The following is a 13,343-nucleotide window of genomic DNA, read 5'->3' as shown; positions in this document are numbered from 1 at the left end:
GGCGGGCACGTCAATCAGCTGGAGTCTCCCTGTGACTGGTTAACTCCTCAGGGAAGGGGCTGTGCATGGCGCCCGGGGTTCCCGCCCCCAGCCGCGCTCGCGCGTGCGCACGGGGCTTGGGCGTCGCCACGCGGGGCTCCCGCCATAGCAACCGCTTCCTCCTCCTCCGGGCACGGCGGCCGTGACGTCGGCAGCGCTTCCGCCCGGCTCGCGCCCTCGCAGCTTCTCTTCCTGCCGGCCGAGCCCGCGCCGCGCCCAGACAGCCGAGCGAGCCGCCGCTGCCGCACCGCGCTCCGCCGCCCGCCCGCCGCGCCCCGCCGACGCCATGGTAAGCACCACGCGCCGCCGGGGGAGGCGTTCGGCTCCGCCGTCTCCCGCCTCCGCCGTCATCCCTGGGGGAAAAAGGGGGGAGGGGGGCGGCGGTACCGCCCGCCGCATCCTGGCCGCCGCTCTGGCTGGCGGCGCCGCTGCTCTTTCGTTCCCCCTTTTCCTTCTCCTTCCCTTTCTCCCGGTCCTTCCCGTTCGCCTTTGAACTTGACGCGGCGGATCCGTTCTCCTCCCTTCCCCCCCGCCCCCATCCCGCCATGAGGCGACAGAAGGTTACTCCCACCCCGCTTTGAAGCGATGGAACTGTCCTCCCTCCTTTTCCTCACCCCCGCCATAAGGTGATGGTACGCTCCGCGCCGCACACAGGCGCGGGCGCGTCCATTCGGCCCCGGGGGGGCGGGGGGGGTTGGTGAGGAGCGAGGGCGCGGCGGGAAAAGGCCGTACGTGGGGGGGTGAGCGCGGCGCCTCCCCGCGCCGCAGGGCGCGGCCGGAAGGGACGGGCAGGCGGCGCCCCCGCCGCTCCCCACCGGGGGCTGGGTGCGAGGGGGTCGCCTCCTCGCAGGAAGGCACCGGGAGGTGCTGGGAGGAGCCTGCTCTTCCCCCGAGGCCGGGGGATGCCCTGCTTGGGAGGAAGCGCGGCCGCTGCCTCGGTCCCGGCGGGAGCCATCTTCCCACAGCCGAGGGGCTCGGGCCTGCCTGGAACCGGCGGCGGCTCCGCGGGCAGCCGGGGCCAGCGCGGGCCCTCCCGGGGCCGGCCCGGGCCCCCCTCCGCCGGGCCCCGCCGCAGCCCGCAGCGCTGGTGGCGGACAAAAGGGGGAAGCGGAACCCGCGCAGAGGAATCGCTGTGCGTGAAAAATAAAAGTGTCGCAGCAGCCGCTCGGGGAAGCTGAAATTCTCAGGTAGCTGCTGCAAGGATTTGGGGTTTTTTTGCCTGTTTTGCTTCTCCGCACAGTGCTGGAAACATTTATCCGAGGCGTAACGTCGGAAACAAAGAAACAAGTATTTTTTATATCCGCACTGACTTGCTTGTGTTTCCCGGCTTTCAGAAAAAAGAAAAGTGTCTGGGCGTTCCTTGCATAAATGGGGAAGAAGAGACCAAACACGTGCTCGGTTTCATGGTGGCTCGTTCTGTTTGCTTTGCCCATGCTCAAAGTTGGCAAATTGTTCTCAATTATTAGCTCGTGTAGTTTTAACTACTGCCCTGTTTTTGTTTGAGTCATGCACAAGCACTTGTCCAGCAACACACACTTGCCTGGGTTATTTACTTGTATTAGAGGTGTTAAATACTGAGGTGTTCCCTTGGTATTTACCAGTAGCTCATTGAACATGTGGTATATCCAGGAAATTAATTTTTGGTCCATAGGACTGGCAGACAGGATGTACTACTGATGTCCCTGCTTTCTCTAACACTCAAGCTGGAGCATCTATGGCTGGTCTGCAGTGTGGAGCAGAGCTGATGGGAGTTGCAAATAAAGCTGCTGAAAAGTCTGATGAGACTCCAGCTCTTGTTTAAAAGAGGCTTGTCTCAACAAGCCAGCTACCACCTCTGCAGTATGCAAACCTGGTTAAATGTGACTACTCAGTGTGTCAGGCTTTATCTTGCTTCAGACCCAGGGAATTCCCAAGTCAGTCAAAACTACTATTTTTCATAGTGAGCTCCTTTTTGCAACAGGCTTTAGGTTACTTTTTTGAGAGGCTGCAAATGAACTCAGTTTTGGGCAGAGTGGAGACCTTCTGGCAAAGTACAACAGTGCCAGCAGGAGGGCATCCTTTGGTATCAAAAGAGCTTGGATTTTCAGCTTTTGTGTCTTGCCACAATGTTCAGTTTTCTTTGCTACTGGATTAAATGAGTCCAAGGTCTTTGGAGGACCGTGCAAATTATGTTTCTTGGTTGTTAGTCAGTGCTGTTCCCAGATCTGTGTAATTACAAGGTACATATGCCTCATGTACAAGATAACAGCCTCCTGACAATTGATGCTGTCGGTGTCTGGCATGTTCCTACTCGCCTTGTCAGAGTCGCTATCAAGAGGCTCCTGCTGGGCTGACCTAAGCAATCCCGTGTGAGAGAGCCTGAATTCAACCAGGGCTTGCTGGTGGAGTTGTTCTTGGCCTTTTCCTCACCTGATTGTTCAATATTCACAGCAGTCTTCTCAGGAGAGGAAGATCCCTCAGTAACTAGTATCAGGGATGCCCAGAGCTGGCCTTCAAAGCCTGGTTTTGAAGGTGACATTTAACCTTTAGGTTGCTGTAGGTGCCTGGAGGGCCACAGGAAAATTCTTATAGGCATTTAGGTTCATAATAGCTGATTTTGTGCTGGATATGTTTCTGAGAAGCTTTGATTTTCTGCAAGAGTCCTGTTACACACCAGCTTCCGCCTACATTACCTAAAAAACGTGTATTTCCACATAGGGATGAGTGCTGCTCCAAACTACTGCCCTGCTACTACTGGCCACTGCAGTTCCTGTTTTTCAGTACTGTTGCTGGGATTGCCTTTTGTGGGTATTGCTTGTTCTGCCTACCTCGATAATTAAGTCAGGAGTGAACTTCTTGGTGGCTCAGAGAAGGAGATAATTTCCTCTTTGGCTAAACACTGAAGTAATGACCTTCAGGAATTTGAAGGATAGTTTTTTGTTTGTTTTAATAATTGTTTTCCTACTTACCTCTCCTTTTTTGTCAATAATCTTTCTTCTTACGAAGGGGTGGTGGGGAGGGAATAAAAGCTGGATAGAGTTTCAATTTCTTCCCTCACACCTTCTCCCTGCCAAAAGAGACCAAATAACGCAAAATAAAAACTTGAGTCTAGCTGGCAGGATCTGTCTATAAGTGATATGTAGATGACTCTGTACTTTTTGCTGGTTTATGGTGTGCAAATAATGGCCTCTTATACAACAGCAGTAAAAGGCTGTTAGTTCTGTTGCCTCTCAGGCTTCAGATCTGAGTTGAAGTATTGGCCTTTCAGATGTACAGGCTTTCCCCTTTAAATGGAGGTGTCTTTCTGTCCAGCTATAGGTAAGCAGGGAATGTGGGCTTTTCCAGATTCCTGGAGTCAGTGGTGTTCCCACACTGTTGCTAGTCTCTGGGATGAAGTTAAAGTTGCTACTCTTTGCATTTCCTCCTTGCATTGCTGCCTTTTCTGCTCAGTAAAGTGGGGATGTTAGTATCAGATGTGTTTTCTTGAGTGCTTAAATAACAGATAGACAAGCAGTATTTACTCTCTTTATGGTTTTGACCACCTACATTTTCAGTTTGCTTGTTGGCCTTAGGTGACACCTTTCTAGAGGCCTGATTTGGCAAAACTTTCTTTCAGCCAGGCTGTTACCTTGCCTTTTTGGTAAGTCTCCCACAACTACCTTGGCTTAATTTTCACCTCAAGTTGCTGTGATTGCCCAGGACATGCCATTGGGTGCAAGGGACAGCTCTGTCCATGAGGGGTGCTGTCCTGGACCAATCAGGTGGAAATAGGTTTAATTGAAAAAGTATTTATTGCAGAGATGTACTATGACACATTAGTGAGTCAGAGGGAAATTCCTCATGGCTCCACAGGCAGCTCTGGCAGTGGCACGGAATTCTGGAAGTGGATAGGAGGGAGGGTAAGCAGGCATGGGGAGAACAGGGTTTGCTGGAGAAACTGAGAATCAAGTACATGCCAATAATGTGACCAGCAAACACAGTGTTCTCAAATCTGCCCTTGCAATTAAACAAGGTGTGCTTTAATACATTCTCAGTGTCAGATTCTGGAAAAAATTGATTATGCTTTCCCAAGAAGCAGAAGTTTCCACTTGAGTAGCTGTGGGTAGTTCACAGTGTACAATGTGTGTGCGTGGTTCCCAGACAAAACAAGTCAAGACTGTATCTTGGAATGTCTCTGGAGATCATGCATGCCCAGGCACCACTGTGGACAATTCTTGGGCTCTAAGCACAGGAGGGAAAACCAACAGTCTGAAATTCTCAAGACTTAAACCTAAATTTAGTCCTTCAAACTCTTCTTGAGGCAAACTAAGTCATTAGTTTAAGGTCTTTTTGGCTTAGAGTTGAGGTCTTAGAGTTGAGGAAAACAAAAATTCTTCTTAGGTAAAATATTGTAAGTATTCAAGAAAAATACTGGAGCTCACAGCACTTCCTAGCAAAAGAGAAGTTGAATTTCTTGGTGTCAGAGTTGTGTTTTAGTGCCGGCTTCCTACAAATCCAGTTTGTCAGGTGTCTGGCGTGTCTCTCCCTCCTGAAATAGCTTTTCTGTATGTGGAGATTTTATTGAGAAACCTTTGGATTATTCTTCAGTCTTCTCCAATTTAGATTAAATTTCAGTTCATTGCTACTTGGCACTGGAGTCAAAATGTTGGGAGCTCTTACTGGAGACAGCTGGGTCCGGTTCCTGCCGGAAGGAACCTGTTGGAAGCCTGCTGGACAGAAGGCTCCCTCTTTGGGCTGCCCGGTGGAGGGAGAGCACTGTGCTCTCCCAAGGCTTCTGCAGAGCTTTGCACTTCAGGCAAGAGCAAGGCTCTGTGAACAAGAGCCACTGTGTTCCTGCAGTGCCTGCTGACAAAGCACACAATGCAATCCCTCCCTCAGGTGCCTGCAGCAGGCTCTGAGATCCAGTGGGGATACTGCCGTAAGTGCCAGGGGATAATGTGTGAGTGGCTCAGCCCCCTGCATGTGCTGTGTGTGCAGCAGTTGCGTGGGTGTGCTGGGGGACACCTCGGTTATGCTGGTTCCCTCAGAGAAAGTCATTCTGTCTCTTCTTTCTTCAATGTCTCCCTGAATGTGCTGTCATGGAGTCATTTTCCCATCTGGTGGTTTGCCTGCTTGCTGCTGCCTTGTTGCAGTTAAGGGTCTGTGCCTTGTCATGGATCTCACAAGTGCCTGCAGTATGTGCTGCTCACTGAAGCAACCCCCCATGTGCCAGTCCAGAGCTGGATGACTGCTTCCATCCTGGAAAAGGAACAGGACCAGGCTGGCTGCTGGAGCTCTACATCGTTCAAGCCACAATGCATAAAATAATAACCAATGTGCTGTATTGAATCCTCTGAGCAGAGCTATATCTGGCCAAAGAGGGAAAAATCCAGACTAACAAGTGTTTACTCTGTCATTACTGGGAGGGTGGAGGCTTCTCACCAGCTCTTCTTCTGGACAAGGCAGCAGAGATGAGGTTAAAATGTCGCTTGAGGACATGTATTTAGAGTCTGGAATTTCTCCTTGTTCCAGTGCTCTTAGCAGTCATCCTGTTGCTGTTCTACACAGAGTGGTTGCAACTGTCTTAAAACAAAAGCTGCCTGGTGTTTGAGTTTTTTTCCTTTTTAAGTATGTTTGTGAAGGCATTTGTGGCTGGTACAGGCCCAGAGTTGAGGAGGGAGCCCTACAGTTATGACAGTAGATCCTCTTTTCAGAGGGAGTTGGTTTGTTGCACTGTCTTGTCTCAGCCCATACTGTAACACAGCTATAGGGTGTTCTCAGATGGAACAAATCTGCATTGTTCCTGGCAACACAATGGCTGCTAATGTCAGCTTGCGTGATGAATCCAGGGCTTGTACAGCAACTGTGAAAAGGAGTAGCACTGGCTACTAACAGTCTTTTGCTTTGGAAAGCCAAAAAATCCAGTTGTCACTATTGTCCCTTCAGCTTTTGGTCAGTCCCAGTTACCAGCTGAAGTTTTACAGTGAATTTTGAGTTTCCAGACTAAGTACTTTTAACATTTTTGGAATCTAAACTGACTTGCCAGTAGTGCTTATATTCTTTTTAAAGAAACAGCTTGTCTCCTGATCTGGAGACATGTTTCTGGCTGTGTAGTAGCACAAGCAAATGCACATGACTGCACAGTTTGCATCAACCTGCAGGTCTGTTGCTGCTGCTTCTGGCTCTTAAGTTGGGCATTAACCTCTGCTTTCCAAGTTAACATGACTTGGTGCAAGGGAATTATTTGTTGTAGTGTTTGAGCAAAGCTCAAGAATTGACAAAGGTAGAGATAGGTGACATGAACTGCTTTTCCATGATAAATAGCATCATTTCCATGCTAGTTCAGACTTTCTGTGCATTTTGTAAGAATCTTGAGAGGGTTTGTAACTAAAACCTGAGTCTTGTCACCCGTTGCTAGCTACTGAAGTACCATTGGTTAGAAAATAAACCTCGGGGAGGAAAAGAGTTCTCTTGAATTCCCTGTGGATTTGTCCTTAGTGAATGACAAAATAGCTGTAGTTGCTGCACTGCTTGCTTTATTAGGTTAGCTTTGTGTTATTTAGAGTCTTCCCAAAGAGGTTCTTGCCCACACCAAACAGAGGGACAGGAGGAGAAAGACCTTTATTCCTCCTTAGCTCTCAGTCACACTCTGACAAAGTGCACTGTCTCTATATGGAGGAGGTGACACAGCAGTGAGTCACTTGAGTCCATGTTTGCACTGTTGCTTGAATTTATCCTGAAACACACTTTCTCCATGTACTTTCCTTACCTTATTGGTGTTATTCAGAAGGATGGCTGCCTGCCACACAGCTGAGGCACTGTGACTGAATTGCTCTTCTCCTGTCCCAAAGTAAGTGCAAGCAATTCTGCATAGATTACCACTTACAAATTGACTATGCATTGTTAATTTTGAGAGAGGTCCTCCTGTATTTAGGTAAAGCCTGAAAAAGCACTGAAGAAAAGCTGTCTCAGATTACTGATGTATGAGATTGCCCTGATTTTCCACGACCAGCACTTAGGAGCTTTAGATACCAAACTCCATGGTAATAGATTCTTTCAGCTGTGCCACCTCTCCTCACTGGGTTAGCAGTGCTATGCTAGCCACCCAGAGTTACAGGATGAGAGATGTTGGTAGAAAGGAGAATCTGGGCTCAACTGAGGTCCTCCATGGTAGGCACTGGTCAAGGCTTTAAAAAACCCCACACATTAAAGTAGGTATCCTGTCCATAACAAACCTCGAGGACAGCCTGAGCACTGAGCAGTTCCCCTGCATCTCTGTCCCCTGGTTTTGCAGTTGCTGTTTATTCAAAATGCAGAAGAAATCTCTTGAGCTCCCATTTTGGGGCTGAAAATAAGTTAAAAAAAGATTAAGAACAACCTTTAACCTTTTTCAGTTGTGTATCTCACCTGCTGCTGTACCCGACTGTTGGTACTGCTGACTGCTCATAGCAGTGACGTGTCACAGTTTACACAGAGGGAGGAAGACAGTTTTCCTTCTGATAGATTGATATGTGTCATGGCATTTGAATTTGGAAGACAGAAAAACAGTGAGGGAGGAAGCAGAATTCTAAAGGTATCTCGTTCTTTATACTGTATGTAGCATTTTGAACAGATAGAGGTGTTCAGTACTGGACAGGCTTCAGTTTGGTCTTTACTGCTCTGGCCATGATGTCCTTCCAGCAGTGCCTGCTGGCTTTCCACATTTGCAGTACTCACTCTTGCACAGCTGCTTTTAAGCTCTCCAACTTGGTGCAGTCTGAGAACAAAACTCAGATGTAAATGCTTCTACTTCCCACTTTTTTTTATGTCTCATTCCCAGAAAAGCATCAGACTGAAAATGCAGTTCAGCCTTTTGTCATTCTTGCTAGAACCTGTCCTCTTTATTCTGTGCAGCTGCCTTTAATGTCAGATTGATAATGCTGTAAGTGCACCTCTTGTTCCATGTTACACAGGGGAATACATTACCACTCACTACAATTTTCCAGCTGACTCCAAGATGGGGGAGACATGGTGGGAAGGGTCGAGGTTGCTTTAAAAGCAGGTTCAGGTAGAATAGATGATGAGAAGTAGAGACTTTAACTGTTAAGACTTGCAAGTTCTCTGTTTGAAATACTGATTTCAGAGCAACTTCCCAAAGTTGGTTTGTTCAGCTAAAAACGACCACTGCAATTCCAGTACCCCACTATATTTCCCTTGATCCCTAAGTCCATGTGACAGGTATGGAATTTGGCCAGTTTTACTTCTTTTCCTAAAGCATGCTGGAAATGGCTAGGAAACTTTGAACAGAAGATCCTTGTGGGCTTGTCCAGCCAGGCTGAAACAGGGAGAAAATAAAGCTGCTGTAATGCCAGAGGATCTGCCACAACTGAATCTCAGAGAACAAGGGGTTGGTATGCCTGTAAAACTCCCCCAAAACAATGTGTAAGTGGGACTGTGCCTTCTTTGGAATGGTTTTTGGTTTGGAAGGCGGCTGTGGGCTGCAGTGACACTCCAGATTCTTTACTTGGCTTTGGAAAAGAGGGTCTGCAGCCTTTTCTGACGAGACTTACATGCCACAAGTGACTATTGCAGGAGTCCATTGTCTTTTAGCCTTGTGTTTAAGGCAGTGCCATAATGTAGTTGGGAAAATGAGGGGTGGCAGGCCTGAGGATGTTTGCTGTGTCTTTGCAGGCCTCCGGAGTACAAGTGGCCGATGAGGTGTGCCGTATCTTCTACGACATGAAAGTGCGGAAGTGCTCCACGCCGGAGGAAATCAAGAAGAGGAAGAAGGCTGTCATCTTCTGCCTCAGTCCAGACAAAAAGTGCATTATTGTGGAGGAAGGCAAAGAGATTCTGGTGGGAGATGTTGGAGTGACAGTCACCGACCCTTTCAAGCACTTTGTGCAGATGCTTCCGGAGAAGGATTGCCGCTATGCCTTGTATGATGCAAGCTTTGAGACCAAGGAATCCAAAAAAGAAGAGCTGATGTTTTTCTTGTGGTAAGCCACCTTCCCAGCTCTCTCATTCCTAACATACAGCCCAGGCTCTGTGGGTGAGGTCTCTGAGTGTTTGTATTGCCCAGGCTGGGAAAATGGCAGGCTTAAAGTGAGCTGGGCAGCCTAATGCCTGTATTCTGGAGGCATGAGATATTTTGCTTGTCCATGGTGGGTAGGATACTGCTTCTGTCTGGGCTGTGGATAATCAGTGTCATAATTTCACTCTTTGTGGTGTCTCCCACTAGGGCACCAGAACAAGCACCTCTCAAAAGTAAGATGATCTATGCGAGCTCCAAGGATGCAATCAAAAAGAAGTTTCAAGGTATGTAATACAATAAAAAGTCCTAACTGCTGTGTCCTTTGAATACACAGCAAGGCTTAATTAGTTTAGGATTTAGGGCCTTTTTTGTTGTTTTTTTGAGATAACAGTGAGAAGTGTCGTATAACAGAGCTAAAAGTGAGCTCTGGCTCAAATTTACATTATGTGACAAAATTATGGAGGCACTAGAACAGTGCTTAGGACTGCAGTGTGTGATGGACCATATGGAGCAGCCCATCTGCAGCATACAGGCTAGAAGCTATTCGATTCATAACACAGTGCTGGATTCTGTGCAGAGCTGCCTCAGTGGCAGAGCACTTTCATACCTGTGTCTGTTGAAGTGCAGTCTCATAAACTTACTATGCTGTAATAAGTCTGTCTGGCTGATAGCCAGGTAGCACTCTTCCACTCAGGCTGCCCTGGGCTGAAGGCTTGCAGTGTGCAAGTCTGACAGGATCATTGTGCAGCAGTGCCAGCCTTCACAGGGTGGCTTGCCAGGGACTGGAACTGCCATGGGAGGCGAATGTTGTGTGCTGCACATGTGGAAGTTGAGCAAAAGAAATCATGAGGAAATTCTGCTTTTCACCATATAAGGCAGACATGGGTTGGGCTCTCCAGCCCTAAAAAGGAAAAGAAAGCGCTGTTGACTGCATAGCCCAGCTCTCACTCTCTGCCTCTCAGGTTCACAGTGTGATGCTTTCAGCCACCTCTGCAGAGCCAGCAGGAGCTGAGTGATCCCTCTCTGTGTGCTTGCCTGGAGCTCCCTCCCCTGCTGTATCCAGGGCAGCACAAGAAATGAGGGATCCAGTCTAAAAGCCTGCCATGAAAGGCCAACAGTCTGAGCACTGAGCTAGTGACAGATTTCTCCCTACATGTCACTTCAATGACATTTGGTGTGCAGCCAGATGTCTCCTGGGATGTGTTAGGGAAAAACCGTCAAATTCCCTAAGATGAGGCAGGACTTGTCTGCTTGAGTGACTGGATTGCTTCTAATATTACTACCAGGTATGTTTCTTTGATTGCTTACCAGCATGTTGAAGTACTGCATTATTGAGTGTTTTGCCTCTTTTTTTAGGCATAAAGCATGAATGCCAAGCAAATGGGCCAGAGGACCTGAACCGAGCTTGCATTGCTGAGAAGCTAGGAGGCTCCCTAGTCGTAGCTTTTGAAGGAAGTCCTGTGTAGATGTCATACAGTGCCACAACTCTACAAGCATTCCATGTTTTAATAGATCAGTTATATAAAGCAAACATTCTAGGCAAGGGTTTCACTAACAGTAGGGAAGCTGTCTTGTAGAATAAAGTAGATTTTGGAGATGTAGCTTGTATGTACAAATGACCCTAAATAAATGAAATTAAGGATTTATCTTGGTGTATTAATATTTGCATTGATTGTCCAGCCCAGTACTATCCCCAATGGATTAACACTAAAGGTCTCCAAAAATTTGAGCAGTGTATCATGAAAGTGTATCATGAAAGGTGAGAACAATCTGGTTCCTGTTCTTGCTTTTCTAAATGCTAACAAGCGAAATTCAAAAACTTACCCCTGTAACCATTTAAGACAAAACTTAAAACCTGTAGTTTAACTTCAGCTAAAGCAACCTGTTATCCCAAAACTGGGTTAAATTCTTAGTGCTTGCAGTTGCAGAGCTGTATTAAAAAAGCCTAATTATGAAGCTAGACATAAAACAGACACACTTTTTCTGGAGAAATAGTCCTAATCCGCTCTCCTGTAAACTCACGGTGCAGTAATAATATTTAAAGGTTCACTTGTTCTGTAGGTTCAATTTTCTTGTTATGAAGTGTCTTGAGATCTCTTTCCTCCTGAGTAATTCTATAGAAATTGCTTTTTCTGTTGACATAGTTTAATTTAGACCTACCTTTCTCTAATATATACTTACTAATGGATCAGTTGCTTCTGAGGCTCTTATAAACGCAGATTCTTATATCAGAGCTCTCCAGTTATGGGCAGTAAAATGAAAAGGAACCACAATTGAAAAAATGGCATTTTCAGCCCCAGTCTTTGGTCTCTTGGTCCATTTGTCCATAATTACTATTGATTTAACTTAGTAGAACCAATCAGCCTGACTAATACGGCTTGATCTGGGCTTTTTGTCTGTTAGCTTCTTTAATTCTGTAGAAATGCATGGAAATATCACCTACTAGAAAGTTTGACCTGAAATGCCTTTTGTATGGGGGGTAGAGAACATTCCTGTGCCAGCTACAGAGATCTTAAAAGCTTCCATGTTTCATCAGTGGTTGATTAAAGCTGTTTCCTTTGTGTAATGTGTACATGGGAGTTGCATAGAGTTTTCTTGTATGTCTGTAGAGAAAAAGAAAAAAAAAAAAAACAACAAAACCCTTAGCCTCCAGTGCTGTGATATGTTCTGTGTGTGCCAAATTTGAACAGCCTAAATAAATGGGCTTTCCCTCCCCTGGGTCAGTGAGTGATTCTCTCCAGCCTCGGGATCAGCCCTCCTGCAGTGGGGCTGGCACTGCTGGATCTGGGTAAACACTGAGGGAGCTGCTGTGCCTTCTGCAGTGACTGCCCTGCTCTGTTCTCGGGAGCAGGAGTAGGGGGAAACAGGCTGGAAGGAGGAGCTGGTGAAGCTGGAGGGATCTGGGGGGAAAGCAGGTTTGTCTCTGCAGTGTGCTGCCCTCTTTGGCTCTGCATCCCCCTGCATGCTGCAGGCCCCAGCTCCCAGACAGCACCTCTCTCTGCCTTTGAGGCTTTGGCCCCAAATTCCCACTGGCTGGGGGCTATCTTGGGAGCCATCTCCCTGTTTGCAGTCTGAGCAGCAAGAGCCCAGCTGTGTGTTGGTTGTTCTGTACTGCCTACCCTGTGAGGACTGAGGGAGCCCAGGCAGTCACAGGGTGGCCCTTCCTTCCTGAGCTGTTCCCAGCTGTGCAGGGACAGAAAGCTGCAGTGTCCCCTCAGCTCCTAGAAGAGCAGTGCCAGCACTGTGCTGCTGTGTCTGGTGACCAGTGGTAATGGATAATAGGCCATTACCTAACTCAGAATGTGCCCTCTCTGGCCAGGCTCTGTGGTTAAAACCCTTCATTAAAGACAGGCATGGACTGATTGCTCTGACTTGGCACCCATGCGGGTCACAGGGTTGGGAGCACAAGGTTTTCTGATGCAAAGGGAACCATTGGAGTGCAGCTTCCTGATTCTGAGCAAAAGCAAACTGGCCTGGCTTCTGCTGGGGCTTCTAGCCTGCCTTTCATTCAACTAGGGGCTTGCCCAAGTGTGTAATGATCCTCATAAACAGCTCCTCACCCAGGTGTTTGCAGTACTGATCTCTGTCCAAAGTCCGGGGGGGAGATAAGGAAACCAGTGTGACACGCTGGGAGTGGTGCTGCCTGACAAACAGGCAACTCCTAGCCAAGATCCAGCTGATAGCTGGTGCCTCCAGCTGCAGGCATCTTCTGTCGAGCCCAGGTGATGCTGTTGTCACTTCTCCCTGAGATTTCCTTCATTGGTCACAAAATGGAGCAGGAGACACTACAAAAGGGGAAGGATGTCAAACCTGTAAGGCAGAAGAGCATTTCCCACAATGTGAAAGCCATTGGATCAGGGACTTGGGTTCAAAGTGCCTAGTTCCAGAACTGAGTGATAAGAGGTGACACTTTGGGCCTTGGCTGGGTGTGGTGCCATAGCTTCAGCTGCCTGGTGAGTCCTGCTGCTTTTGGGATCGATCTTTGTGCTCCAGAACTAACAGTAACTCTTAATCCTCAGAGCTGTGGTGCTGTGGGGTTTGCTTCCTCTCTCAGGGTTGTTTGTCCTCCTTTTTGAGGGGTTGAAACTCTTGTGACTGTTTTTTTAAGTTTTCTCCCAAATCATCCAGACCTTCTAAAAAGGCAGAAGGCAAGCAAGGAGAGACAACATGGCGATTGCTTCTTATAACTTGGCTGGTTTCTGGTGAGAAGTCACTTCCTAACGAGTTACATGAAGAAAAAGGTGAAAGAGTTCAGGTGAGGGAAGCAGCTCAGTCACACAAGCTCATCAGGATTTGCCCAGGTACTGCAGACATTTTGAAGTCCACATGTAGG

General features: G+C 47.8%; 1 protein-coding gene across 1 annotated transcript; it reads left to right on the top strand.

The window, feature by feature from the left end:
* Positions 1–70: 70 nt before the first annotated feature.
* Positions 71–11,729, top strand: DSTN (destrin, actin depolymerizing factor). The gene is made up of 4 exons (XM_056488430.1): positions 71–328; positions 8,668–8,975; positions 9,218–9,294; positions 10,367–11,729. The coding sequence occupies exons 1-4, from the start codon at positions 326–328 to the stop codon at positions 10,474–10,476; spliced, it is 498 nt and encodes a 165-aa protein (XP_056344405.1). The 5' UTR covers positions 71–325; the 3' UTR covers positions 10,477–11,729.
* The last annotated feature ends 1,614 nt before the right edge of the window (positions 11,730–13,343 follow it).

Source organism: Oenanthe melanoleuca, chromosome 3 (assembly GCF_029582105.1).
Source record: "Oenanthe melanoleuca isolate GR-GAL-2019-014 chromosome 3, OMel1.0, whole genome shotgun sequence".
Lineage (NCBI taxonomy): Eukaryota > Metazoa > Chordata > Aves > Passeriformes > Muscicapidae > Oenanthe > Oenanthe melanoleuca.
The sequence above is the reverse complement of the archived record's forward strand: the minus strand, read 5'-3'. Positions and strand labels throughout refer to the sequence as shown.

Coding starts and splice junctions, on each gene's coding strand:
- DSTN (XM_056488430.1), top strand. Junction 8,976..9,217: donor GAGCTGATGTTTTTCTTGTG/GTAAGCCACCTT, acceptor GTCTCCCACTAG/GGCACCAGAACAAGCACCTC. Junction 9,295..10,366: donor AATCAAAAAGAAGTTTCAAG/GTATGTAATACA, acceptor CTCTTTTTTTAG/GCATAAAGCATGAATGCCAA.